The sequence below is a fragment of the Toxorhynchites rutilus genome, chromosome 1, assembly GCF_029784135.1.
Source record: "Toxorhynchites rutilus septentrionalis strain SRP chromosome 1, ASM2978413v1, whole genome shotgun sequence".
NCBI lineage: Eukaryota > Metazoa > Arthropoda > Insecta > Diptera > Culicidae > Toxorhynchites > Toxorhynchites rutilus.
The window spans coordinates 161,904,171-161,931,295 of NC_073744.1; the positions used below are offsets into that span (position 1 = coordinate 161,904,171).

The 27,125-nt window shown below is 38.2% G+C and overlaps 1 protein-coding gene across 16 annotated transcripts in view; it reads left to right on the plus strand.

Moving 5' to 3' along the window:
* Positions 1-11,499, plus strand: part of LOC129764626 (uridine phosphorylase 1) — an 80,503-nt gene extending 69,004 nt beyond the window's left edge. For all 16 annotated transcript variants that reach the window (XM_055763933.1, XM_055764012.1, XM_055764002.1 and 13 more), the window contains 3 exons: positions 885-1,232; positions 1,293-1,431; positions 8,407-11,499. In XM_055763933.1, coding sequence (XP_055619908.1) covers positions 885-1,232; positions 1,293-1,431; positions 8,407-8,783 — 864 coding nt within the window. In that variant the 3' untranslated portion in view covers positions 8,784-11,499. The remainder of the gene's footprint in view (positions 1-884; positions 1,233-1,292; positions 1,432-8,406) is intronic.
* The last annotated feature ends 15,626 nt before the right edge of the window (positions 11,500-27,125 follow it).

Genomic DNA, 27,125 nt, shown 5'->3' on the forward strand with positions numbered 1-27,125 from the left:
TATGATCCTATCAATTCATTGAACCAATCCCATAGAATAAATTTTTGCGTATCATCGAGAATTTTCCCTGCGCCCAATCCCCATATTAAATCATCACAACATAGACATAACATGTTGTTATGTCATTTTGATTCACAACCAATTGATGTGGTAATTGTTTGTCACGTGATCTGTGATCTGTGAGGAAAGCTATTTCCGTGTGCTTGAAACTGGCTGGCTTATGATGAAAATATATATATATGTATTTCCATAAAATCAATTAAGCACCATTTTAATCATCCAGCCAACGGGTCGGATGAAGCTCACGCTACTCTCGTTCGATGCATCCCCCATGTAATCTATATGTAAAAGAGCAATTTTGTTCGCTGATAAGCCAAACGTGATTACCTCGTGTTGCACAGTTTCTGCCGGTACCAGCGGGGCCCGGGGATTAAGAACATCATAATAACTAGATTAATGGTATAGTTTCATCAACGAACTACGGATTGACAGCATAGCGATGAGCGGAAGAAAAATTAAACGAAATCTAATCGTGGCGTGACCATTTACGTTCCACAGTCTAGCGTGAACTCGTTCTTCCGATGACGGGGCGCTGATCTGATTAATTAGAGTCGTTAGTCAACATCGTCCTCGCGAGAATTCTCTCTCCAAATAGTTCCTCCACTGGCAGGGTAGGAAAACCACGCTAAAGAGGCAACCCTTTGGCTGCGAATAGCATACTAGCATTCCTTCTATTGTCCTTGTGACCGTTGTTGGGGTTCAAGGTTAAAAAAATAAAGCTACGTGCTACATTTTCTTATCGCTGAATCGTTCACGCTAAAGTTCTAACGCAATCGAAAGTTCTTCATTTTACTAAACGAAGTCTTTTTCCCTTTTCCCCACAGTTCGTCTGCATGGGTGGCACCCCCAAGCGGATGGAGAACTTTGCGCACTTCATCATGGACGAGATCGGCTACAAACTGCCACCCGGAACGCAGCTGCTGGACATCAGTGCGTTCTCGTACCGTTACTCGATGTACAAGGTTGGCCCGGTGCTTTCCATCAGCCACGGAATGGGCGTTCCGTCGTTGGGCATCTTGCTGCACGAGATAATCAAGCTGATGTACCACGCCAGGTGCAAGAATCCGATTTTCATCCGAATTGGGACGTGCGGTGGCATCGGAGTCGAGGGCGGTACCGTCGTCATCACCGAGGATGCCGTGGATGGGCTGCTCAGGAGCACCCATGAATTGGTAAGGGGGAAATGTTTGTTGTGCGATCAGTTCACCAGTGCTTACACCGATTGATTTTAGGCCATTCTGGGTAAGATCGTTCACCGTCCAGCCGTCCTGGATAAACGATTAGTTCGGGAACTGAAGTCACTCGCATCCCAGGATGATCCGTACGATACCATCACCGGTAAAACGATGTGCACATCTGACTTCTATGAGGGTAAGTTAAACTTCTTTTTTCATGTCACTTCACTGGTTTTTCTATCGTTTGCATGAAAAATGGACCTTGAGACCTGATGATGAGACCACTTATGCATCATCAATCATAGTTTTCGTTTTCGAATAAAATTTGACAGCTCTATGAACTGCGAAAGGTATGGTGAAAATAGTAAAGCAAGTGCGCTACTTGGTTTGTACATACCGGGAGCTCCATCCCATTGCGAAGAATGTGAACATCGTCAAGTACTTTGAGTCCGCCGGATACGCACGTTTCGGTATCGTATGTCCTTACATTTCTGAAGAAGAATGAGAGCATAGGACGAAAGCCTGGTTCCGGTCGTTCGATGGTGCTAAAGCAGAAAACAGAGGGAAAGGTGGCTAAATCGTTCCGGGCTTTGGTCCGGAAAGTCGGAGCAACGGGCCAGACAGTGAAAAAATTATAGGAGGTTGTGTCCAAGATATGACCATATTGTTGACGTAGAACTAGGCTGTCATTTTATTCAAGTCGCTTGTTAATAACTTCGGATATTATTTACGAATGCTGCGAAATTTTAGAAATAGCTGTAGAATGGTTTGGTCGCCCTGAAATGGTTTTTTTTATTGTAGAATCAGTTGACGTTGAGTTGAGTTGATTGATGATTCATTCTTGCTCTCGCAGAACAATACACAAGCTGATCGCATGTCGCATTTTGTTTGAGTTTAATGCATTGAAAATTTACCTCGAACGCTGACCTCCGGTGGCCTTTTTCGTAATCAACATACATTTAGCTACAAGCTCGTTGCACTAGAATTTTTTTTTTGGTTTTGTTTTATTTATTCAAGGTAGTTTTGCGATTGGCACACGAACCCAAATAACTCACAACATTCCAGCACGACATTCACTATGGTTTAGTTTGAAATTTCTGATATAGATAGGTGCGCACAACCTTAAGGCATGCTTCGCCATAGCGTCAGTTCGATGCATTGATACAATGTCAGAGGCGCTAACGAAGCACTTATGACGACGGAAAACAAGCGATGTTAAGGCTAGGTTTACGGACGTTTCTTACATATCTATCTCTACGAATACTCGTACGCAACACACATATAACAACACTTAAGAAGCAATGTAATTATATACTACAGCCAGGTTTTTAGACGGTTTCTATGAGGTTTTTCATTAAGTTTTTTTTTACGCGGATTTTCGAATTAACGCGGTTTTTTTACGCGTAAAAAAATCTGAGCAATATCACACCTCTCTCTCTGCTCACATTTTTTTTTCATGCTCCCTTAGAGCATCTGACGGTGCCGCACTCTATCACGATGCTTACGTAGATTTTAGGTGACCTGGTTTTTGTACGCGGGTTTTCGAATTAACGCGGTTTTCCTACGCGTATTTTTCAATTAATGCGGGATTTTTTACGCGGGTTTTTCACGAGGTACGTATCCCCCGCGTAAAAAAAACCTGGGTGTAAAAGTGGAAAATTAAAACATGTAAAATTGAGGTTCACAATAATATTACTAATCCAAAAAATATTCTAGTATTTCATTTTTCAACTCGAACTAAGCAACTGAATTTTTTAAAATCTCTTCGCACTCTGACATCATCTGAAATTCTGCGTTTCATTCTTTCTATTGTTGCTTTCCGGCAACAGTTGTTTTTCGCTTGTTTCATTTGAGATAACGGTATCAGATTATGGAGATAGCGGATCGAAATGTCGGTATATTCCTATATAAACATAGGCATGGAGACATATAGTGGTAGACATTCGTTTAGCCGCACCCTATTTTTCCTCAATATTTTTGAAAATAAGTCAATTCTTTGTACAGTTTTGTTTATAAAACACTATTATTGTTTATTTTCATCGAATTCACTTTTTGTTTTCTAAGTAATTCAAATATGTGGAATCAGGGTGGACATTCGTTTAGCCGCATCCTAAAATTTCAATAAAAGAAAATTTGTGCGGCAAATTTCGAGTCCAATCGGTAGCTAATATTTAGTATGTCCACCTCCATTTCGGATCACTTTGAAAACTCGATTTGGCATCGAGTCAGACAGCTTTTAAAGTGTTGCCATATTGATTATAGCCCAACACTCTTGAATTACTGCCTTGAGACTGGAAATGTTGTCAAATTGTCATCCGTTTGCATAGACCATCTCGGCCAAGATCCTCCAAAGGTTCTCTATGGGATTGCAATCGACTGCAGGCAGGTCATTCAAGAAGCGAGATGTCCTTCTCGGCAAACAATGCCTTCGATTGCTTGGAAACGTGGATCTATGCATAATCCTGCTGAAAAAACGACATCCTCGGTAGCGTTATTCTCAATATGGCCAATCAAAACGTCCTCCAGTAATTGAAGATACTCTTCGGAGTTCATTCGGGTGAAAATGAAACAAATGGGAATCTTGCTGTGATAGGAAACGACTCCCCACACTGTCGAACTTCCGCACCCAAAGTTTCGCTTCGATCTCAAGACATGCCGTTGACTTAAATTGTACCAATAGCAACTGTAACAGTCCGGACCATCCAAATTGAACTTTATTCGCCGGAAAATACAGCATTTCTCCATTCCAATTTTCAGATTCACTCATAGGTTTCCATTCCGCGCGTTTCATGTTTGCTCCTGTTTCGGGACACTCGTAGATACATCAGTGTGTATGTGCTTGTTGCTGCACAGTTCTCTGAGTGAGTGACGGGCGTTATAAAGAAGAAAGAGAGCATGTCGTTTACGTTCCATCTTCGCGCCGCGTTATCTTGTTCACACTGCAACAAAACAAGACAATGTTCACTCGATTATGATCAGGTATTTTGTGTGTAGATATGTGACGTCATTGTAATGTACGTCGTGTTTCTTTAATTATTTAAATTTTTAATGCTTCCTTCTTTAATCCTTTGATAAATTAGTTCTTTAATTCTTGAATGTATTAATAACTTTAACTAATCCAATTGTGACAACGGGTGGTTGTCTTTGGGGGGCCGCCGAGGGAACTCGTCTTCTATAGGTAGAGGCGATGGTTTTCTGTTGCTTAGTGCGTGCTCTTTGAATGTGTCTGGTCGAGGGAGAGGTGGACTGTCTTTGGGTGTTTTGGGAGGGACCGATGATATGTGGTGTTTAGGGGTTGAGTGGTTGAAGAGTTAATGGGTTGAAGAGTGGGGAGGGGTTGAGTGGGAGTTGGGGAGTTGGAGAGCCGACACTGCTCAGGTCTAGTTGAGGGCTTGATCTAGTACTAGTGTATACCCGCGCGGTTATTTTCTCAAGTGCAGCGGATGGTTGGGATGGTCATGGAGGTGGAGCGGTGTTTTGCACTCGGTTTTCGTGTTGCGCGGATTGTGGAAATAAAGAACTTAACTGTTAAGTGTGTGCGGTGCGGGGGTTGGGTGTGGCCTGGAGACTGACCGTTGGTTTGTTGTGTGTCTTTGTGTATTTCCGGGAGATCGGGGGGCTTTTGGTCCTTTTGGTTGTCTAGTGATGTCTTTCACTGTCGTGTTTTGGGGGGTGCGGTTCTGTTTCCGTGTTTGTCTTGGTTGTCTGTTGTATTTGGGAGGGTAGTTGGATTTGAGTGGCTTTGGTTCCTTGGTTCCATAGTTCTTCAATTTTTGATTCTTCTGTTGTTGGGTCCTTTCATTCTTCAATTTGTCGATGCTTTGGATATTCAACTTTTAAATTTTGTGTGTCTGTCCTTCTTTGATTACCCAGGGATGGTCCATCTTCCCCACGATTGGATGTGTGCGGGGAGTGCGCGTTGAATGGCAGATGGGTCGCCGCTCCTGTTTTTTTGGGACGGGTTCTCTCGGTGACTTTTTCAGATTTCCCGGAGATGACTGTCTGTCGTCACAATTGTATTCATATAAGGAGTACGCGCGTTGAAATCCGACCAATTTTAGAAGAGTTCTCCCTGTGACCTTCTCAGGTTGGCTAAAGATAGACCTCTTTCGCCGTGATTGGAGTTATATAAGGGGTACACGCGTAGAATAAGATATCGTTGCTCCGATTAATTTTAGACAAGCCCTCTCGGACCTTCTCAGATTGCTCAGGGATAGCTCTCCTTTGTCGCGATTGGATTTATATAGTGAATGCACGCGTTGGATAACTCAAAACTAATGGATGATTTTCGGAATTCCAATTCGTCGAGTGATCAAGAGTTTGCGCTTAGATAATCACATCACTTACCGCAGTGAATCCTGATTTTTTTTAACCATTCCCACTAACAACTATCCCTTCCATGATAAGCGCTAGGGAACCACGCTATAGAGGCGACCCTTCTGGCCTTCGGGCGGCGAATATCATACTAACATTCCTTCCCTTCCCCTGGTGACTGTAAGGACGTGGCCGGCGTCGTTATTGACAATTTATAGCTCGAATCACCGAAAATTGCACAACGAGAATGATTTGCTAGTCCCAAGCGTCATTCTGTGTGTTCTTTGTGCAATTTGGTTGGTTCAGGTCAATCACGGAGAGCAACTACGAATTGTACAGTCTACCCAAGCTCAAGCTCAAGCTCATTTCTCCATTCCAATTTTCATTCCATGTATTGCAGGGCGAAAATGAGATGGTTCTGCTATCTTTATTATTTTCCGTCCCTCCTCTGTCAATAGAATACCTTTCGCCATTCCTTTAAATTCTACGTAAATCACTAATCTGAGCAACTTCTTACGTTGCACATCTTACATTCCCAAGTATTTTTTCAAAAAATACAGATACAGGCTTGGTGATTATGCGAAAACTCGATTTTTATGCCCTGCGGCTAAACGTATGTCTCGGGAAAAAACCCCGTTTGAATGTTTATATCCACCGATGCCGCCTTGTGTATGTGTGATTGTGACGAACGTCCTTTCAATAAAATTGACTTGAATATACTACCACTACAGCAAATAAGTATCCCGATAAAAAGAAACACAAAACAAGTCACTCGGGGCCAAATCTGGAGAATATGGTGGATGGAGCAGCAGTTCGTAGTGCAATTCGACCAATTTGACCGTGGCGACGGCAGAGGTGTGAGCCAGTGCACTTTTTTCTTCGCCAAATGGGGCCGTTTTTTCTGCAATTTGGCGTCGGATCGGCCCAATAATTCGGCATAGTAGAGCCCTGTGACCGTTTTGCCCTTCTCCAGGTAGTCGATGTAGATCACAACTTGTGATCCCAGAAAACGGTGGCCATTACCTTTCGGGCCGATAGGACACTCTTCGCCTTCTTCGCATTCGCACGTTCGCCGTCTTTGGTGTGTACAAGTCGATCCATGTTTCGTCGACGGTCACGAAACGACACAGAAACTCCTTCGGATTGCGCTCAAACAGTGTCAAAAACTGCTCGGAAGTGGTCTCACGGTTGCGCTTGTTGTCCGGAGTGAGCAAACGCAACACTCATCGCGCCGACAGCTTTCTCATGCCCAAAATTTCATGCAGAGGTTTTATGGGAAACTTGTTCCTTTAAATTGACTTTTGTAGTTTTGACGTAGGACTACGTCTTTCATTTCTATACCGGGGTGTAAAATGAAAGTTTCGAAAACGAAAGCGTTACGCCGGAGACCGAGATTTTGAGCGTTAATAGCTCCTAAACAACTGAACGAATTGGTATGATAAACACTTCATTCGAAAGATAAAATGTCTACGCCTTATATACTTGTTACTTTTTGATCCAAAAACTTGTTTCAATAGCCTTAAAATTGCTTTCAAAACAGGCTATTGAAATCACCAAACGGTATATAAGCGAGCGCCGCTCGGAAATTCACTCAGTTATAATTGAACAGCGATTGAGGTACCATCGCAGGAATGAATGGATGTTTCCCTAACACAGACTTCAAAACCATGGAGCCAGGGGAAACTGGCATTGCAAAATAGATGCAAGCAGCGGATACTTTTGTACTCGTTTGTGTTTCTGCAAATCGGAATGTTTCCCTAACACAGACATCAAAATCATGGAGCCAGGGGAAACTAGCATTGCAAAATAGATGCAAACAGCGGGTACTTTTGTACTCGTTTGCGTTTCTGGAAATCGAAATGTTTCCCTAACACAGACTTCAAAACCATGGAGCCAGGGGAAACTAGCATTGCAAAATAGATGCAAGCAGCTGGTACTTTTGTACTCGTTTGCGTTTTTCCAAATCGGAATGTTTCCCTAACACAGACTTCAAAACCATGGAGCCAATGCAAGCAGCGAATACTTTCGTACTCGTTTGCGTATTTGCAAATCGGAATGTTTCCCTAACACAGACTTCAAAACCGTGGAGCCTAGGGAAATCGGCATTGGAAAATAGATGTAAGCTGCTGGTACTTTTGTACTCGTTTGCGTTTTTGCAAATCGGAATGTTTCCCTAACACAGACTTTTAAACCATGGAGCCTGGGGAAATCGACATGGCAAAATAGATGCAAGCAGCGGGTACTTTTGTATTCGTTTGCGTTTTTGCAAACCGGAATGTGTTTTCCCAACATAGATTCCAAAATCAATAAGTTGGGAAAAACGGCATTCCAGATCTCGGCAGTACTTTATATACCTCCATGCATTTTTACACTCCGGAATGCGTTTTGCTAACACGGTCTATAAAAGCGGGTACAAATGCAACGCTTTGGCTCGGTTATTCTAGAATGCATGCCCCTTCATGTCGCCAGCTCACTGAACTTCTACGGATACCGTTTGATGATTAGGCAAAATGTTAATAACTATTTGCAGCGATAACCACTACCATAATGCGTGAATTGACCTAAATTGAGATTTGTTTGCAATTGAATTCGTTAATTGTTTAATTCATGCACTAGTTTAATCAATAATTTAATCGATAGCTCTGCGCAGCGGCGATATCGTACCCAATGAGGAACATTCGAAGTGCGATTGTTGCTAATTGAAAAATCACCATTAATTAATAAGCCAACGGCAGTCCTACGTCAATCTTGCGGTTATATCATAGGTTAAACCCATCCATAGTTTTTTTTATCGCCATCCGAAAATTGTCCGTTTTTTAGTGCAAACATTACAGCTACGGTTTGCTTTCTATTCCAGGACAAGGTCGCCTGGACGGTGCCTTCTGCGACTTCTCCGAGCAGGAGAAGATGGAGTACCTCGAGAAGCTGCACAACTTCGGCGTGGTAAACATCGAGATGGAGTGCACCATTTTCGCGGCGCTGACCCATCACGCCGGCATCAAGGCAGCCATTGTGTGTGTCACCTTGCTGGATCGCCTCAAGGGGGACCAGGTTATGTCACCAAAGGAGGTGATGAACGAATGGCAACAGCGACCCCAGATTCTAGTGTCCAGACTAATCCGAAAGCATTTGGCCCAAGCGGGCCACCTCAAGAGTCTGGCGGCAATTCCCAGCGCAATCAAGTCGCCGCGACGCTTTAAACTGGTGCAGCAGGAGTCGGAGGCACACGAGTAAATCTCGAGGAGTTTCGCAGAACATTTGCTCGGTACTTAAGCGCCTGATAAACGCACGACTTGTGATGACTGTTGTAGATTTTAAGACGGGACGCGCTTCCGTCGTGAGCCATGTAAAGACACGAGGTGCAGGAAATAAACTTCCTGGATACACACTCACAGGACACATTCCATTTAGGTGAATAACGTATTCGTCATTTGAACCCGGGCGAATTAATATAGAAATATTCAATATAGTATTGTTACAGCAAAAGTTTCCATATATACAGTAAAACATGTTACTAGTGAAAGCGGTTATATCGGAAAATCGCGGCAGCTGACGAGGAATGATACCGACGAAAGATTTCTTCTCGGTTGATCAACTTCTCTAATCAAAACATCTACTTAAGATAATTACCCTATATTCGCATCTATGCGATGATTTCCATGACCACCTTCCAGAAAGATCCGACGGAAATCTTTCATCGGTTCCAGGCAGAAACCAGTCAGCTGAGCACGGAAATAAAAATTAATGTTTACGCTTGTGCGAGTATAATAATCAAATAGACAACGAGTAATAGACAACAAATAACCACGACCACGAATTTTTTTTTGTTTGGAAAATGTCGTTAATTGATATTTGATAGTCGTGTAATAAAATACCCCTCATCGTTTGAAAGAATATCTTGGAATAGTTCATGAAAGATTTAAATCGTCTTAGCTGTGTGGCTTCCAGCCATTTTATTTGTTCATTTTAACGTGACAAAAAATTAGTGGTCTATAAAGTGCATTTAAACCGTTACACTCACATTTTTGTTTCCATACAATCATTTGATACATGATGTTAAACAAAATCTATCGAACATGCACAAAGCAATATTCGTTTTTTTTTTATTTGAACTTTTGCTATTCTCTGTTTGGGGACGGAGACCTTTCTATTCGTTAAAAAATAGGAAGTGGGTTATATCTGTGTTATAATCGCAAGGGTGACGTAGGACTATCGTTAATTTAGTTATCATTTGTTTTTAGTTGCATCTGAATCAATTCTGAAAGAATGGATAAATGAATAATTGGGGGACTTCGAAAACGAGAACGTTATGTTGAAGGCACAATATTCAGCAAAAGAAGCAATCACACGAAAGTTGTATGATACATAATACATTGCTTGTATTGTGATATGATTTTTATTCCATTTACAATAGACAAAATTGCATCAAATCAGTCTACATTATTTTTGCGTCCGCTCATCCTTTCTCACAACACCCATTTCTCGTTTGAGAAACTGTTGAATAAACATCGTTTGCCAGTGTTCATTGCACCTCTAATAAATTACCGAAAGACGTGATCTTACGTTGATCGCACTTGATTGAAAAATCACAAAATCAAATGTATTTGGTCGCAGTATTATATGGATAGAAAACATAATAAATTATTTCGCCTGAATGTAATTTTCAATTCCAAGGGAACTGGCAGATTGTTTTTCAGCAACGATAACATCTTTCCAGATTCTCCTCGATACTCGAAGCTCACCAGTGGTTAATGCTAACTCGATAACCACTTGTTAATTGTACTTGATTGAAAAATCACAAAATCAAATATATTTGGTCGCAGTGTTATATGGATAGAAAACATAAAAATAAACTCATTCGCTTGAATGTTTTTTTCAATTCCCAGGGGAACTGGCAGATTATTTTCCAGCAACGAGAACATCTTTCCGGAATTATGTCGACGCTGGATGGCAACCAAACGAAAATAGTTCCGCGCGTGTATGTGTGTTTGGCGGCTGCTCCGATGTATCAAGCGGAACCGTTTGAGGCATCACTCTCCTCCTGATGGATTCCCTTCTAGCCTAAGGTGCACAAACAGGCTCTTGGTGACACCGTTCATCAACGCTTTCATGATAAACGAAGTTAAATTCACCATAACAGCGACAACATTCTTCAATCGCTGTTCAATTATAACTGAGTTGATTTCCGAGCGGCGCTCGCTTACATACCGATTGGTGATTTCGATAGCTTGTTTTGAAAGCAATTTTAAGACTATTGAAACAAGTTTTTGGATGAAAAAGTAATAAGTATATGACGTGTAGACATTTTATCTTTCGAATGATGTGTTTATCATACCATTTCGTTCGATTGTTTAGGAGCTATTAACGCTTAAAATCTCGGTCTCCGGCGTAACGCTTTCGTTTTCGAAACATTGATTTCACACCCCGGTATAGAAATGAAAGACGTAGTCCTACATCAAAAAGTATATTCGATATTTGCTACTTTTCCAACAGAAATACGAACTAACTGAATGTTGGGGTAACTTATTATACCCCTTGCTGTATCTACTACTGTAACTAAACCGACTAAATCATTCGTCATTCGTTGAACTAAAATCGAGCTAATTGATAAATCATCCACTCCTACCCTACTACTATTACCACTAAATAATAACCATTCATTACTCGCTTGACGCATATATACTACGTGATTCTACGCAACAACAAAAAACCTATTGTTGAATTGCTACATATTTTCGTTTTTGATTGTACTAACGTAAAACCATCATATATAAATACTGATCCAATGGCGGCGAAGCTACAGATGCAGATAATGGCGATGATGAAGAGCGAAAAAAAAATGGAATCCGATGACCAATGATGATGTGGCGTGAAATGTACAAAGCGTAACAGTTAATTAGTATATTAAAAACACACACTATTGATACACTAGTTTAACGAATGGAAACAACATTAGCGCTTTGCAACTCACTAAAACGTTCCGAAAATTCCAGTAGGGGATCCCGGGGCAAGAGTGCCACCTTAAGCTATTACGCGTTTTTGAATGATCTTTTGTTATATTTTTTGTTCATTTATACTCCTATTTAGATGTAGCTCTGCATCAAATTGTTCAAAAGTTATATTTACTATGAAAATGTTTCATTTACAAAAGTGATGTTTTTGGCTTGTATTTTTCTAGTACGGGGCAAGAGTGCCAATCTCACAAAAATATAATTTTTGATGAAAAAAGCACTGTGAAATTCACGGTGGTTCCAAAGAACGCAAAATCAAGTTCTGGTGGCGTTCACGAAAACCGGCAAGCCAATCTTCTCCGGCCAATTTGGATGTTTTGTCGAAAGAGTGATCTAAATTATTTCACTCTGCGATTTTATACCCTCGGTTCGGGATGTCGTGTGTTGTCAGCCCACGACTTCTGCATATGAGGGATGTGACTCACGAGTTACTCCTCCTGTTGTTCAGTAAACACAGCTTTAAAACGGCCTAACTTCTGCACATATTTGGCCAATGTTCTTCTGGGCAAACTATATTCCTCCGCAGCTCGACTCCATGATTTACAGAATGTACTGCAACAACCATAGTTTCCATCTGCCACTGGTTTCGGAACGAAATCCGTTCATATTTACAAACCATGACCACAACAAACACAACCACGATTACACTATTTGCGTTTGACAGATCGAATTCGAGGTTACGACTATGGCATTTGTACCCCGGTAATAATGGCTCCTTTTGCCCAGGAAGTTGAGAAATAACAAATTTATTTTATATTGAAATAAATGCGTATGCTTTAAATTAGTTCATACAGTAAGATGAAGAAAAATGATTATTCTATTTGTATTTATGGGTGGAGTCATGCAAACATATAGAAACTGAGGGTATGATAATATGTGAGATATCTAGGTAGTGCGAACTGAATCAAAACGGCTGTCAAAAAAGATCCAATTGAAATGTCAAAAGAGATCCAACGATCAGGAGTGTTATTTTTCTTATGATAATCAACACTATAAAAGAGGTATTGTTGTCAGGGGCAAAAAAAATTAAAATAACAAAATGAACGAACTACATTTTTCCGTCAATTGTTTGATTAACCATTGTATCTCTGAAAGAGCATCTCAGCCTTTCACTGAGCTACGCCTTTTTAATGTCCCCTCTCTTTGACATAACGTTTTTCCGAACGAAATTAAAACAAACGAAGTCAGAGTCACGTAAATGTTTACTCCTGCGATTTGAAAATATTCGATAAAAAGTGGAAGGAAGAGATGCCAGATTATTTTTAAAAAAAAGTCTGTAAAAACATGTGAATGTCTGTTAAAAATGTGGAAAATGAATACTTTGTACATCGTGATGCACGTAAGATTGTATTTTGTTCTCAGATCTTCGTCAAAAGTGGTAATATTGTTCTTTATCGCAAAACATTAGACTCGTATTTTTTTATTTTTTCATTGGGGTGCCCATTTCCATTTTAGGGTGATCCAAAAAATCATTTTTTTTCCACTTTTTCCCAAAATGACTTTTTTCTAAAATTTATAACTTTCGAACCACTTAACCGATTTAGATGATCGACATATCAAATTGAAGCCAATGAGCTTTAATGGAGAAATATTGAACTTGCAGATAATATGGATCCTATTTTCGTAATTATTGATTGTAGTCGTTTTTTAATGTTTTCATGGCTTTGGACTAGGGGGCGCTATATTTTTTTATATTTTTTCTTGGAAGCTGAGAATTTTTTACATAAAATATCTCGATATCAGAGATGCTATTTTTTCGTTTTTGAAATATGATTTTTCAAAACTAATCGATGGTTCGAAAAACAAATTTTCCCCATTTTTCCCACTACAGAAACATAACTCTTGAACTATTGGACCGACTCATATCATCGACATATCAAATTGAAGCTTACGAGCTATTTTTCTTTGGAAAAATGTTACTTTTGCGAAAAAATTTAATTCTTGTTTTTGTAATAATTGATTGATTTATTTTTTCATAGTTTTCTCGTTTAAAGATAGGAGCGCTATATTTTTTTTATATTTTTTATGGAAAGCTGAGGATTATTTACCTAACATATCTCGATATCAGAGATGTTATAATTATCGTTTTTAAGTTATAAATTTGTAAATTTAACATGTTTTAAGTCTTCGATCAATATTCATATGTGACTAAACTAGAACTATGCTACTAGAATCCTTCCCGCAAGTGTGATATTTTTTCAAATTTTGCTTATTGGCTTCAATTTAATACATCGATCATCAAAACCGGTTCAGTAGTTCAAATGTTATGATTTTTTGCAGAAAGTTATTGTACAAAGGGGGAAAAATGATTTTTCGAACCACCATTACTTTGAAACATCATATCTAAAAAACATAAAAATAGCATCTCTGATATCGAGATATGTTATGCAAAAATCCTCAGCTTTCAAGAAAAAATATAAAAATATAGCGCCCTCTAGTCCAAAGTCATAAAAAAAATAAAAAATGACTACGATCAATAATTACTAAAATATAATAATTTTTTTTCGCATGTTAAATATTTTTTAATAAAAGGCTACGTCAATACTTTCAATTTTATATGTCGATCATCTAAATCGATTCTGTGATTCAAAAGTTATTTTCATTTGTCAATTTTGGGAAAAAGTGGAAAAAAATTATATTTCGGACCACTTAATAACTTATGTGTCGTAAGTGTGTTTAAATGTTTCAATGGTCTACACATACATACATACACATACATACGCGTTGTTAATTTTTACAAAAATCAGTATTTCTTCGTTGATATATTGGACATCCACCAAGGCTTGCAGTCTTGTCGTTGATGAAATTTATAAGAAAATACAGTGTATATTTTCCATCCGCCATGCAAGGCTATACAAGTTTTAGATCCCCACACAGCCATGAACCATGTCTGTGGTAACAATAACGAACAGTAACCCATATTTCGTCATAAGCAGACCCGAAAGCGAATGTAAATTGTTGAGAATAGAATGAAAATTTTTATTCGATTTTGTTGTAATACTTAGAAGACAAAGTCCTGAGCCTAGCTTAACTATTTTTCAATAAATCTCCTTGCATTTCAGCAAAACAATCTTATCTAGAACAAAAAATAATTATCAGAGACAATTTTCGTTCAAGGTTTTTCGTTACCTGCAAAGAATGCAATTTTTCATTAATTGTGAATAACCGTATCCTCTCTTTCGTCTGCTATGATGTCAGGGCAAAAGTACTTATGTGTATGAGTTCCAAACTTCATACACACCAGATGGGCCAACCAGAAAGACTGCCGGGCCGCAGGTTGAGTATCGCTGGTCTAACGTCATGTGTATTGATATAAACTAAATATAATAACTTTTCTGTATTAAAACTATGGAAAAATGGCATATGGTGAGTCAAATATCTTTGATGTGATGAATAGAGCCCTTTTATTTTTCAAAAACCTGTGAAATATTGTTATATCCAAAGTCTACAACAAAAATAAAAAGTGTTTTACAGATATGTCTGTAAATTCACAAACATATTTGTAAATCTGGCATCTCTGGTGGTCTAAGAATTTATTGCAAGAAATCGCTTGAAAACATGCATGAATTTGCTTGAAAATGAAGTGGATTGAGTCCGCACCACTTAGTGAGATATATGCAGTATCTATAAAAAACAAAGTTCTGTAGTTAAATAATTGTAAAAGAAGGAAATAGGCAAAATAATCAGATGGGCACTCTTGCCCCGGGTTCCCTTAATACCTACAATACCTGCGGCGGTGACACTTGCTGCGGAAAAGTGGTCGTACGAATTGTATGCAATAGTGAAAGTAAACAACCACATTGAGTTGTAGTGGTGTGGTTACATTGCTTCCCCCTTGCTTCGTTCAAATTCGTCAGCATCTATGGAACAAAATTGTTTGTTTCACTTCGTACAATCAAATTTTCGTGCGTACTCCGATCCAAAGTAACCCTAGCCTTATTTTTGTTTTTGTACGAATGGAAAACGTTCGAAACTATGCCTCATTCATATCCTTGATATCGTACGAAAGAAATCTATCCATTCGAACTTTCGAACACAGTTCGTTCGGACGAATTGTCGTATCCTTGATTTCGTACGAACGTGTTTTTTTCGTCTGTCAGTCAAACGCTACTTTTGAGTTGCGAATCAGATCAAGTGTAAAAGAAAATTCAATGAATGTTAATGTTTTTTTGTGATTTATTGAGACGATGTGGTATGTAAAAAATACTACATAATATATCATCACAGGAGAACGGCTGATCAGATTTGATTCGTCTATATATCGTTGAGTTTATCTCCATCCAAAATTAGTGTGATAGAATACTTTGGAGAATATTTTAAATAAAATGCGAAAATTCGAAAAAATAGGGAGGGCAGATCATCATTCAGATCAATTCTACAGATCTGAACTAGAATATACAAACTCTCTTGTAATATATACGTCATTTTTACCAACCAAAATATTCTCTAGAAATAAATTATATGGCAAAACAACGTTTGCCGTTTGTTTAACATATTTCTTGGGCGATCCATTCTGTGAAAATAGTCCGGAGATGATGGCTTTTGTCTTTTTACGAGCACAGGAGATTTCCAAATTTTCTGAGCGGCTGGATTTCTTCACCTTATAGTTCATCATGGATTTGGAAGTGGATGCCCATCGAATATTCTGGCAATGTTTCCGATGTTTGGATATGCTTTTCATCATGGTTTTTGAAGTGGATGCCCATCGGATATTCTCTGGCAATGTTCCGATGTTTGGATATGTTTTTCCTAATCAGATCTACCTGTAACGTTTCATTGTTGAATTCAATCTTCTGTTTCAACAAAATGGCCAAATCTAAATACCGCTATGAGCCACCGGCACTTATGAATCACATATGCAGCATTGGCATTAAGGCCAAGCGTTCGAAAAATCGAACAGCAAGTTTGACCATTTTCCATGGTTGATCATTTTCCATGGAAAGTAAATAGTAGGGTAAAGTTTTGGCATTGATTTTGGCACATTGTGAAGTTGAAAAAAACCATTGGAATGAACCTCCTTCAGGATGAAAAATGTAGGTTTTAACCAATGTTTTCGTTTAGTGATTTTTCGAATTTTTTGTCATTTTCCGGAAAAAGGAAGAACGGAAAAAATATTCTTAAAGATTGGGGTTTCTGTAACGCCAATAATCAAAATTACACTCTACCAGTTTGGTCGCTAATGGGTTCTTTTGTGGAAAAGGGTACTTTTGACGCAATTCGTCGGTAAAATGAAACTTTCGTTTAGACATATGAAAAAATTAACTTGGAATATCGAGACCAAACACAAAAACATTACCGTGTTTAGTGAAATAAAATTTATAAATGAAAATAGTTGACAGATCTCGTGGAAGATCCAACTGCTCACAAAACATTGGTCCTCAATAGAAAATGGTTTTACTCAAAAACATAATACACTGGAAATAAATCTGATTCTGCAACAAAATTGAATTTCTCATGATAATCAGGACAAAGGCCAGATTGTGAAAAATAAATCATGACGCCCAAAATAGATCACAAAATCAGGACATGTCTTGCTAAATTAGGACAGATGGTAACCCTAGGTGGAATCATTCTTTAAATAATGCATACAAAGAACATGTAGCATTGGTTTCTATTCATGTCTTCAAAAAGAGAACTGCGTTCGGGTGCACTAATCAGAAAAAGAGAATATTCGGTACTTACGTATCAACGTCACCGCAGTGGTTTTCTTTTGAACATGTCCAAAAAATCCCAAAGAAAATAGTGCAATGGAAAACTGAACGCATGAAAGATAGCGCACATGGAAAAATCCTAATGGGTATAAATGCCACACAGAAAAAAGAGAATTTTTAAGAGAAATTTTTCAAATGGATAATTTTTTTCATATTGAAATTTATTCTGAAGTCAATGAAATGAGGGTGGAGTCCTCATCTAACGAAAATAACGAACCGAGGCGGTCTCAAACCGCTGAGGTAACGCAATCCGAGTTGGTCGCAAGCAAACTTGTGGTGCAGCGTTTGCCCGTTTAGTTTGGAACATAGGAGACGATCCTTTAAGCCGGACTTAGACGTTGTGAGTTGCTCGGTTGCGAGTAAACGTCAATCGATCCGAAGAATTATGAACGCACCATACCACGAAATTTGACATTTGATTTGTATGTATGGAACTACTCGCTCGTTTGAAAACAAAAAACTTTGAAGTAGCTCGGCTGCGAGTAAAAAAAAATGTCTTCACATGGTATGAAAAAATGTCTTCAAATGTCTTCACAGTCATATTGGAGGAAACTAAAATTCATAACGTACTTTTGAAGAAAGTTTGATAGCTTATTGAATGTTTATTCCAATTGGCATTCTTATATAGCGCATTTCATTAAACTTCCCAGCAAACATTAAATCGCATAACAAGCGTATATATAACATCATATGCCCTAAAATTTGGTTGGCATATAATGCGCCTAACTGGCATATGCATGCAAAAGTGGAGGCCATATACATACATGGCAAATGCTTACCGAATTTGTTTGGATGAATATGCAACATTGACCGGCTATAATAGCGACTTGTGCCATACTCATATACGATTTATTACAGACATAGAAAAAAAACAAATGGCGCAAAATATTTTCGTGAAATGTTTATTATAGCCTCACGAATCGCCATTTTTATATATGAGTATTTATGTTTGTAGAAATAATAATTGTTTGATTGACTTGTGTTGGGAGTGGAATTGAATGTTTAAAATGGCACAGATTGGTGAAAACTGCTCCGATATGGGTTCGAACTCCGGTCGTCTGGATTATCATCCACCAGCTATCTCGCGCGGCTATCTGCAATTTAATTCAACAGCGGTTAAAACTTTTGAGTGCATCAGCATTTCATTGACATTTCAATATGATGTAATATGTCCTTTATTAGGATCTAATATGATTTACTGTTTCATGATTTTCTTCAGCATGCAACACGATTTACTACAGTACTGAATCGATTTAAATTATACGCTTATACGACACACAAACTGCATCAGCGTAATATACGCATATGATGCGGATTAAATATATTTTACGACAATGTACATCATAAAATTGATGTTTATTATACCGATATGCGACTTAATTTGATAATGGTATATAAAATCGAGTTTTTACATTTAATGCGATTTCAAATATACACGATACATACTTTGATTGATATCATATGCGATTATGATTTATTCGGATTTCTTGTAAGACTTGGCACGTGCAAAATTATACGATTTAATGTTTGCTGGGTTACCTTGAGATATTGAAGTTTATTTCAAAACATTTGAAAAAAGGATGTGTTGCGCAACTGCGAATTAAGTTTTATGAGTTTAGAAATGATAATTGGCTTGATGTATCATTGATTAAGTAAATATAGCCCAGGTTCTTTCACAAAAACTGAACTGTGATAACTCTACTGGTTTAATTCAGCTTTAAAGTTTTGGTTGTAGCTCAAACCATATCCATAAAGCTAGTTATTGAAACGGTATGTAATCGTAAAACCTTTTGACATGTGAAGTGGTCGTTTGAAAGATTTGGGTTAATCCATTGTATAGTATGGGCCCAAAATAATAAAAATACAATGTCACAATCATTCGAATTCTCGAGTGCAAATAAACTAATGTCTTCTAGAGATAATATCTATTCAGACCGCCTGAAGTTCTCCAGAGTTTGAAGTGAATATCGCTTTGTTATTGAATTCATTCAATATTCCTGTGGATTTTTTAGAAAAAAAGAAAAGTTTAGAAAAGTTTCAAAAAGGCGAGTGAATGACCCCGAGACATATGTCTCCATTGATTACTAAGAACAAAGGTAAACAAGTGATACTGAGACAAAAGCCCTACTTCCCTACTGACGATATTTTCGGCCAATAGTTAGAATTTTAAGGAAATAATATTGTCGGAATACAACGATCACCTCTTCATCATTTATACACCTTGGCTCAACCTTGGTGTTTCCATGCCTCTCGTAGATAGAGAAAAATCATTCCTAACCAAACGTTTAACGAAGCAAGTTCGTTCGTGTATATTTCTTTTCAATTCAATAAAATAGTTAGTTAAAGTATTATGTAATGTGTGTAATTATTTTCTGTATCGAATTCCAAAAGCTGTATTCCGCTGTGGTGTTCTCTCTGTCCGCCCGTCAAATCTTCTAAAAAATTTACCTACGCTATCATACTGAAATGTCTTCACATATTTCATATTGTCTTCAAAATGTCTTCACAAAATCAAATGTCTTCAAAATGAAGACATGGTAAATTGGTAATTCGCGGAGACATGGTGTCGACGTCTGGTGGTGACTTCAAATTAGGGCCGTAATTTGGGTCCCAAACTCGTTGGTGTAATCTCCAGCTGTATGGTACCCACCATGTTTTTGGTGCCAACATCTCAAACGTCAAAAGTATTCGTTTTCTTCAGCCAGGTGCTATTATTGGTGCTAGGATCGTTATGGGCACCTTACACGATCAACCGGATTGACAATAAGGGTCTTCAATATCGTGACAGCTAGGCTTTCAACATCTGATCTAACCCCAATCAATATTTTTCCACTTTACACGGACAATATCGCCCTCAACCCGAGACAACGAAAATATCCGCGATGGCTAGTGGCGACATTTGAGTTTGGGATCCAAACTCTATCAGATAAGAAGGCTAAAAGGCAATTGTCAATTGGTAAAATTTGAATGAAATCTACTTGGTATTATTTAATTAGTTGAAGTGCGTAGTCCTAACCTTAACTTAACATATTTCCCCTGAATTTTCAGATATTCCTACTAAAATGTATTATTATAATATAACGTCAATTTCAGACATAATTTTTGTATGGGATTTTCTCACCACTTGCAGAAAAAAAGTGATTTGCATTCACATAAAATACTAATTTGATTCGTAAAAGTTAATTTTCATTCATAATTTACACTTTAGAATTCGGTTTTTCTTCTCAAAAATACATCATAATACTCGTTTCACAAATACAGACTGTTCCTTTCAGTTTCAGAGATGCCAGATTATTTTAGTTTGCGAAAATATATGCAAGTTATTTTATCTGCAAGCAAATGTTTGTATTCCATAAATGAGACTATGACAGTAGAACCCCGATTATCCGTGAGCGGGTGATCCGCCCTGCGGATTATTCGTGACTGCGAATTCCATAGTAAATCAATAGGCCTTTCCGGAATTTGTTAGTGAGTGGTAGGCCCATGCTCTTTTGTTGTGGTCATGGCTTTTACATTATTTAGCCACTGGTGTACACGACCTTATAGATGGATAGTTGATTGATTTCTGTATTGATAGAACATAGTTTTTATGTTGAAACATCTCTTTTCGTGTTTGCATTTTTTTGTCCTTTAATGGGTCATCCGCGATTTTCGTTAATCGCGGTGAGTATGCCCGACTATTCCGCGGATAATCGAGATTCTACTGTAGCTTGAAATAACACATGATGTTTTTTCATCTGTGGTTTTCCCAGATCTTCTCATTCTCCAAATTTTATAGCGGAGTGTGAAGAAACACACAACCCGCTCAATAGCGCAAAGAATGACCGAGTTCAACGTTAAAAAATTCCTACAACGTTGTTAAGTTTCATCCACTCTCTCACCATCACATTGTCAGTTTACTTTGAAGTTTTGATTTGTATCGTAAAAAGTACCGTATTTTGCTATTCAAAGTATCGGTTTTCCAAACCAAAAGCTTCCATTTATGATTCCTACAATTTCAGTAGTTTATAAATTTTAATTGCAATCGCAAAAAAGACTAACAAAAATTAAATGTGCGCTTGCATATCTGGCAACTCAGTCTGGAAGTCCGTGAGGTAAAACGTCAACATCATGCATCCATATGAAATGTCACGATATTGATGCTCGAAAATCAGAACATCCGGATTTGTGCATCGTCGGCCATGTTCAGCTGTCATTATGCTCTCAAATGTCATCATATTGTCAATAAAGTTGACCGTGTAAGGTCCGCTTTAGCAAAATCTCAAGCAGAACTGTCGGTGGGATACCCAATTCATGTGAAAACAAAGGGAAAATGTCAGTGGGATACTCGATATGTTGGCTACTGTCTGTTCAATAGGGGTTCTCTAAAGACGTCACCCAGGTGGTTTTCTTCAAAACAGCGATCCGCGTTGACGGCATTAAGCTTCGTTTACTAGTTTAGGGGAGCGTCGAAGGAATGGCTGATTTTCAGTCGGAATGAACGTTTTTAAAATTAAAATTATGAATGAAAATTAGCTTTTCCATATCAAATTAGTATTCTAGTTAAATTAAAAACATTTTTGTTTGCAGGTGGGGAAAAGTCTCATATGAAAATTGTTTATGAAACAACTTTAGATTATAATGAAAAAAATAAGTAACAATGTTGGAATTGTATAGCCATATGATTGAATGTAAGTCAGAAATACGTGTTTCAAATAATTAAATTTCATGATGTGAAAATTTTCATTCAAATTTTAAAATTTAAAAACCGGCTGCGCATCTTCTAATCTTATAGAGATTACACTAACGAGTTTGGGACCCAAATTATGGCCAAAATTTGAAGTCGACACCATGCCACTGTCATCGCGAATTACCAATTTGATGGTAAAATACGTATCGTGATGTCGATGATGAACTTTTACGGCAGAGTGATAGTGAGATAGGCGGTGACGATAGGTAGAGTGAGATAGCGAGAATCGTACCATACACCTGGTAATCTCTATCAGATTAGGTGCTGTCCACATACCACGTGGACAGAAAAAACATGATTTAAGACTCCCCCCTCCCCCTCCGTAGACAAGCGTGGATTTTTCAATACCCCTACCCCTTTTTGTCCACGTGGACATTTTTTTAAAATAAAAACTATCAAGGAAATAACTGAATTGCGCCTAAATTCCATTTTAACTCCTTTTAACTTCAATTTATATAAAAAATTTCTAACTGTACTCTTCTGTACCTGCTTTGCTGTGGCCCATTGTTTTTTTTTGTATGGTAGATCAGGGGTTTTCAGATTTTTTTTTTCTCTGACATAACCCAACCGGAAACAACTCTATTTTGGTTACGCGTCCCAGTTACACGACATCTTACCCGGAGTAAACAAAATAAATTACTATATGCCCAGTGAAATTAAATTAAAAATTAAAAAAAATCTGAATATAAACCACACAACTTCAAAGATTGATCTTGAGTTTACTAATTATGATTGCAAACGCCAATCGAATAAATATAAATGAATTTATTAAAATCATCTTTAAATACAATTTTAGTACCCGTTTTTTAAACACTTGGAAAAAATGTGTTGATGTCACATAGTATACGGGCCTGATCACGAACGTCACTTCACGGTGAAAACGATATGTAGTGCACACAATTCATTTCGTTTTCACCGTGAAGTGACTTTCGTTCGTATTGTACATATAGGGTTGGGGAAAAAAAAGTCACAGGAGGGTTGTGTCCGAGACACGACCGCATAGTTGACGTAGGATTCCGTTAGGCTATCTGTTGGTTTTGGATATGTTTGAAGAATTACATCGTTAAACCCTTTGATAATGATTTGGTGGTCTTGAAAAGAGCCTTTCTGTTTGGTTGTTGGGTATTGTTTGTTCACTCTACCAGTGTTTACCGAGTGATGATGACAGAAGGATGGTAAATAGTCGTTGGATGTCGCGTATCAGATAAAAGATACCGAAGTGGAACGAGATATGATGAAAATCGCCCTCTGTGATCATAGACGAGATGCCTCCTGTGTTATGTATGGATGAAATAAATTTTAAAAAAACTCACCAATGTAATATGAAATAATCACCAATACCGAACACAATAATCATTCAGTTTTCTCATCATTAAAAACATAATACTTTAATATGGAATTAGGGGGTCTCCGTAGCCACATTGGTTGCGCGTTCGCTTAGTAAGCGATCGATCGTGAGTTCAAAACTCAGGGCCCTCATTGACCATCTTTGTGTTGTTACAGAATAACTACGTCCACGCAACAATCATCAGCGATGGAGATCGATCCACGGTCGAAATAAGATCGATTCATCCATACAACTGTCTGCTCTGCAAGACACATCGGGCTGCTGTTCTATAAATAACTCAACAATGATCAATCAACTGTCTCCGCTGTCCGGTCTAACTGGATAATGGAAGAACAGAACGAAAACTCTTACGCCTATATGGCAACTGTGTAAATGTGTACCATATGCAATGGTATAGAAGGGAATACTCTAACGCCGAAAACATGGCAACTGTGTAATGTGCTAATTATAGATATGATAAACAGGGGTGACATGTACACGATTGAAATTCGGCTCTGTTACAGCTAAAAGCTGAGCCTAAAAATATAAAATAAAAAAACAAAAGGGATAAAAAAAAATATAGAGAAAAAAAATATTTGAAATAGGAAAGGTAATTTTATTTTATAATTTTAACTTTCTGAGTGTTTATTCAACTCAATGCGAATTTTAATGGGACTAACAACACTTAATACTATATGTAGAGTATATGGGAAATCACTACCCTCCTCTAATTTTCTTCACCTTTCCATTATTTCTCGCCGTATAAACCTTCCTTGGGTGAAAATGAACACAACAAAACAGACGGCTCAAACCAAACGACTCGTTCTCGAGCCGAAACACACCTTGGTTTTTACTTATGAAAATTGAAATAAATCGTAAATCGTAAAATTTTTAACACAACTGCTACCATATACAATTTTACGCTTACACTTGTGCTAAATTTTTCACAGTACACGATCGGTCATTGATATGAAATTTCACGAAGCGACCAACATTAAAGTTTCAAATTTAAATTTTATTTGCTAGAATTAATCGTATCACTCACCTTACTTGCAATATAACAATGCCCCCGACTTGCATATACTTGCAATGTCGATTTCCCCCAGGCAGATTTGTTTTAATGTCTCTGTTATGGAATACATTTCGGTAGGAACAAAAGTTCCCCCTACTTTCATGTATTTGCAATGACGATTTCCCCCAGGCAGCTTAGTTTTGATGTCTCTGTTAGGGACCCGTCGCATGTGTTGTCAATTTCGACCAATCAGAAGTGGGTATTTCCGTTAGGATAGGGGTTGAGATTTTTCAATTGTTCGATGATTAGTTTCATGACATATATTTTTTTCTTCAATATAAAAAATTGTTATGGAATGCCGAAATGGATTGACGCGAAAATTTCATCAATCCACCATGAAATGACTGAGCAATAAGCGTTTGAAATTGGACATTTTTCACGATGCGATCGATATTCGTTTTTCAATTTGTACCCCAATATGTTCCCGAAAGACGTAATCCTACGTCAAAATGTCGTATTTCTGATCGAAATTTGACGCTTTATGTAACATACTTAAAATTATCCAATTTAAGTCAAATATGCGCCGTTTGTTCGCAAACTTGTTGCCATTTAGAAGGCAACTTCATTATCGCCCCCCTTATAAACGCCCCCCCCCCCCTCCTTATTTGCAAAAAACTCAGACAGCCAGTTTTCGCAAGCCTCTTTTGAGGCCAACTTAGTATCACCAAGAGCATTTTGCATGGACCGGAAGAGATGATAATCACTTGGAGCCAGGTCCGGACTATACGGTGGGTGCAATAGGACATCCCATCCGAGCTCCCGTAGCTTCTGGCGGGTCATCAAAGATGTGTGAGGCCGAGCGTTGTCCTGGTGAAAAACAACACCATTCCTATTGATCATTTCTGGTCGCTTCTGGTCAATCGCCTGCTTCAAACGGTCAAGCTGCTCACAGTAGAGAACCGAGTTGAGGGTCTGGCCATAGTTGAGCAGCACATAGTGGATGATTCCCTTCCAATCCCACCAAACACACAGCAAAACCTTTCTGGCCGTCAATCCGGGCTTGGCGATGGTTTGGGCCGGCTCACCGCGCTTCCACCACGACTTTTATCGCTTTAGGTTGTCGTACGTGATCCACTTTTAATCATCAGTCACTATCTTCTTCAAAAATGAGTCTAGTTCGTTCCGTTTCAGCAGTGCATCGCAGGCGTTGATTCGGTCTAAAAGATTTTTTTGCGTCAACTCGTGTAGCACCCATACATCCAGCTTTTTTTGGAATACAATCTTCTGCAAATGGTTCCAAACGGTTCAATGGTCTATACCCAGTTCCTGGCCAATCGAGCGAGTGCTCACATGCCGGTCTACTTGGATGATTTCAACGATTTTATCGGTTTCCACGACGATTGGCCTACCAGTACGGGGTGTATCTTCGACAGCCACTACACCAGAACGAAATCGATCAAACCAACGCTGTGCTGTACGAACCGGTACAGTATCGGGTCCATAAACTACCCGAATTTTTTTGGCCGCCTTCGTTGCAGTTTTATCTCGCAGGTAGTAAAAACGTAAAATATGGCGAATTTCTTGCTTGGTGGACTCCATCTTTGACGCGCTATAACTTGAGACTGAAAAGGACAATCACAACACTGTCAAGACGACACTTGTGGCACAGATTGTGGTCTTTCAATAGCCGTTTAGTATGACACGATGCGATAAGTATAACACAAGATATGTTTAAGTGTTGCCATACATTGACAATATACGAAATTTCTTTTTCCCCAACCCAATATTTGATACAAGAAATCAATTTACGTTCACGGCTTTATTTCAGAAGAGTACTCATTCCATCTGGAAATCCATTAACATTTTCGCCAGTAATAATGCAAATAACCTGATTAATTCGATTCATATTTGATTCTTGTGAAATTTCAGCAGAACTTTTCACTATAGAGATATTCTTGATCGAATGAAAAATTATCCTTTCACTTTAGGTTATGAATGTTTCATGATATAACGATCGCGTAGTTGTGAAAGATGAAAATGGGCAGTTGTGAAAGCTTGAAAATGTTCTATACAATATACAGTCATTGCTTTGACATTGTTTCGTGGCAGAATTACAGCGTTCCAAAAATCACCCAAAATTTACGATGTCGCATCCCGCTCCTTAATTATTATTTTTTGAGTGCAGTTCTTTGCCCACTCCGGAATATGATCGATCACTGCAAATGTCGATTAATAGTCACTCTGTATTTCCGATTCACCTTTAGTCGGTAACGTATTACGAAACCTTTTATTTCGTATAATTTTCTAAGGGTATTCGAATATTTTATCATTATTCAAATCCTTATCGAACATTCTGCATTGAGTGTCTAGATGACTTCCAAAGTGGGGAAAAATGACATCAGACAACTCACGATTCATGCATTCCCAACTATGAAATTAAGCTCAAATCTGAACTATGAAAGAATTATTGAACATTTCTTGAGACCTATTTTTTTTGCCTTAAATTGACCCAAATTAAAAAGTACGCTATTTAAAACGTTTTAGTTGCATTCATTCGATAGATGAAAAAAAAATTGCGGGAAAAAGCTTCAATTTTGTTGATAGAAACAATCAAGTTTATCATGTATTGTCGGCAGAAAATTAATAAAACCATTAAAAAACGAAAAATTTCAAGTTTGTTTTCACCTTTAAAAGGTACTTTAATCCATCAAATTGAATGTTTTACAACTGCATTCTATGCGAAATTTTCAGAAAAATAAATATTAGAATACTAGGTCAATTGATTA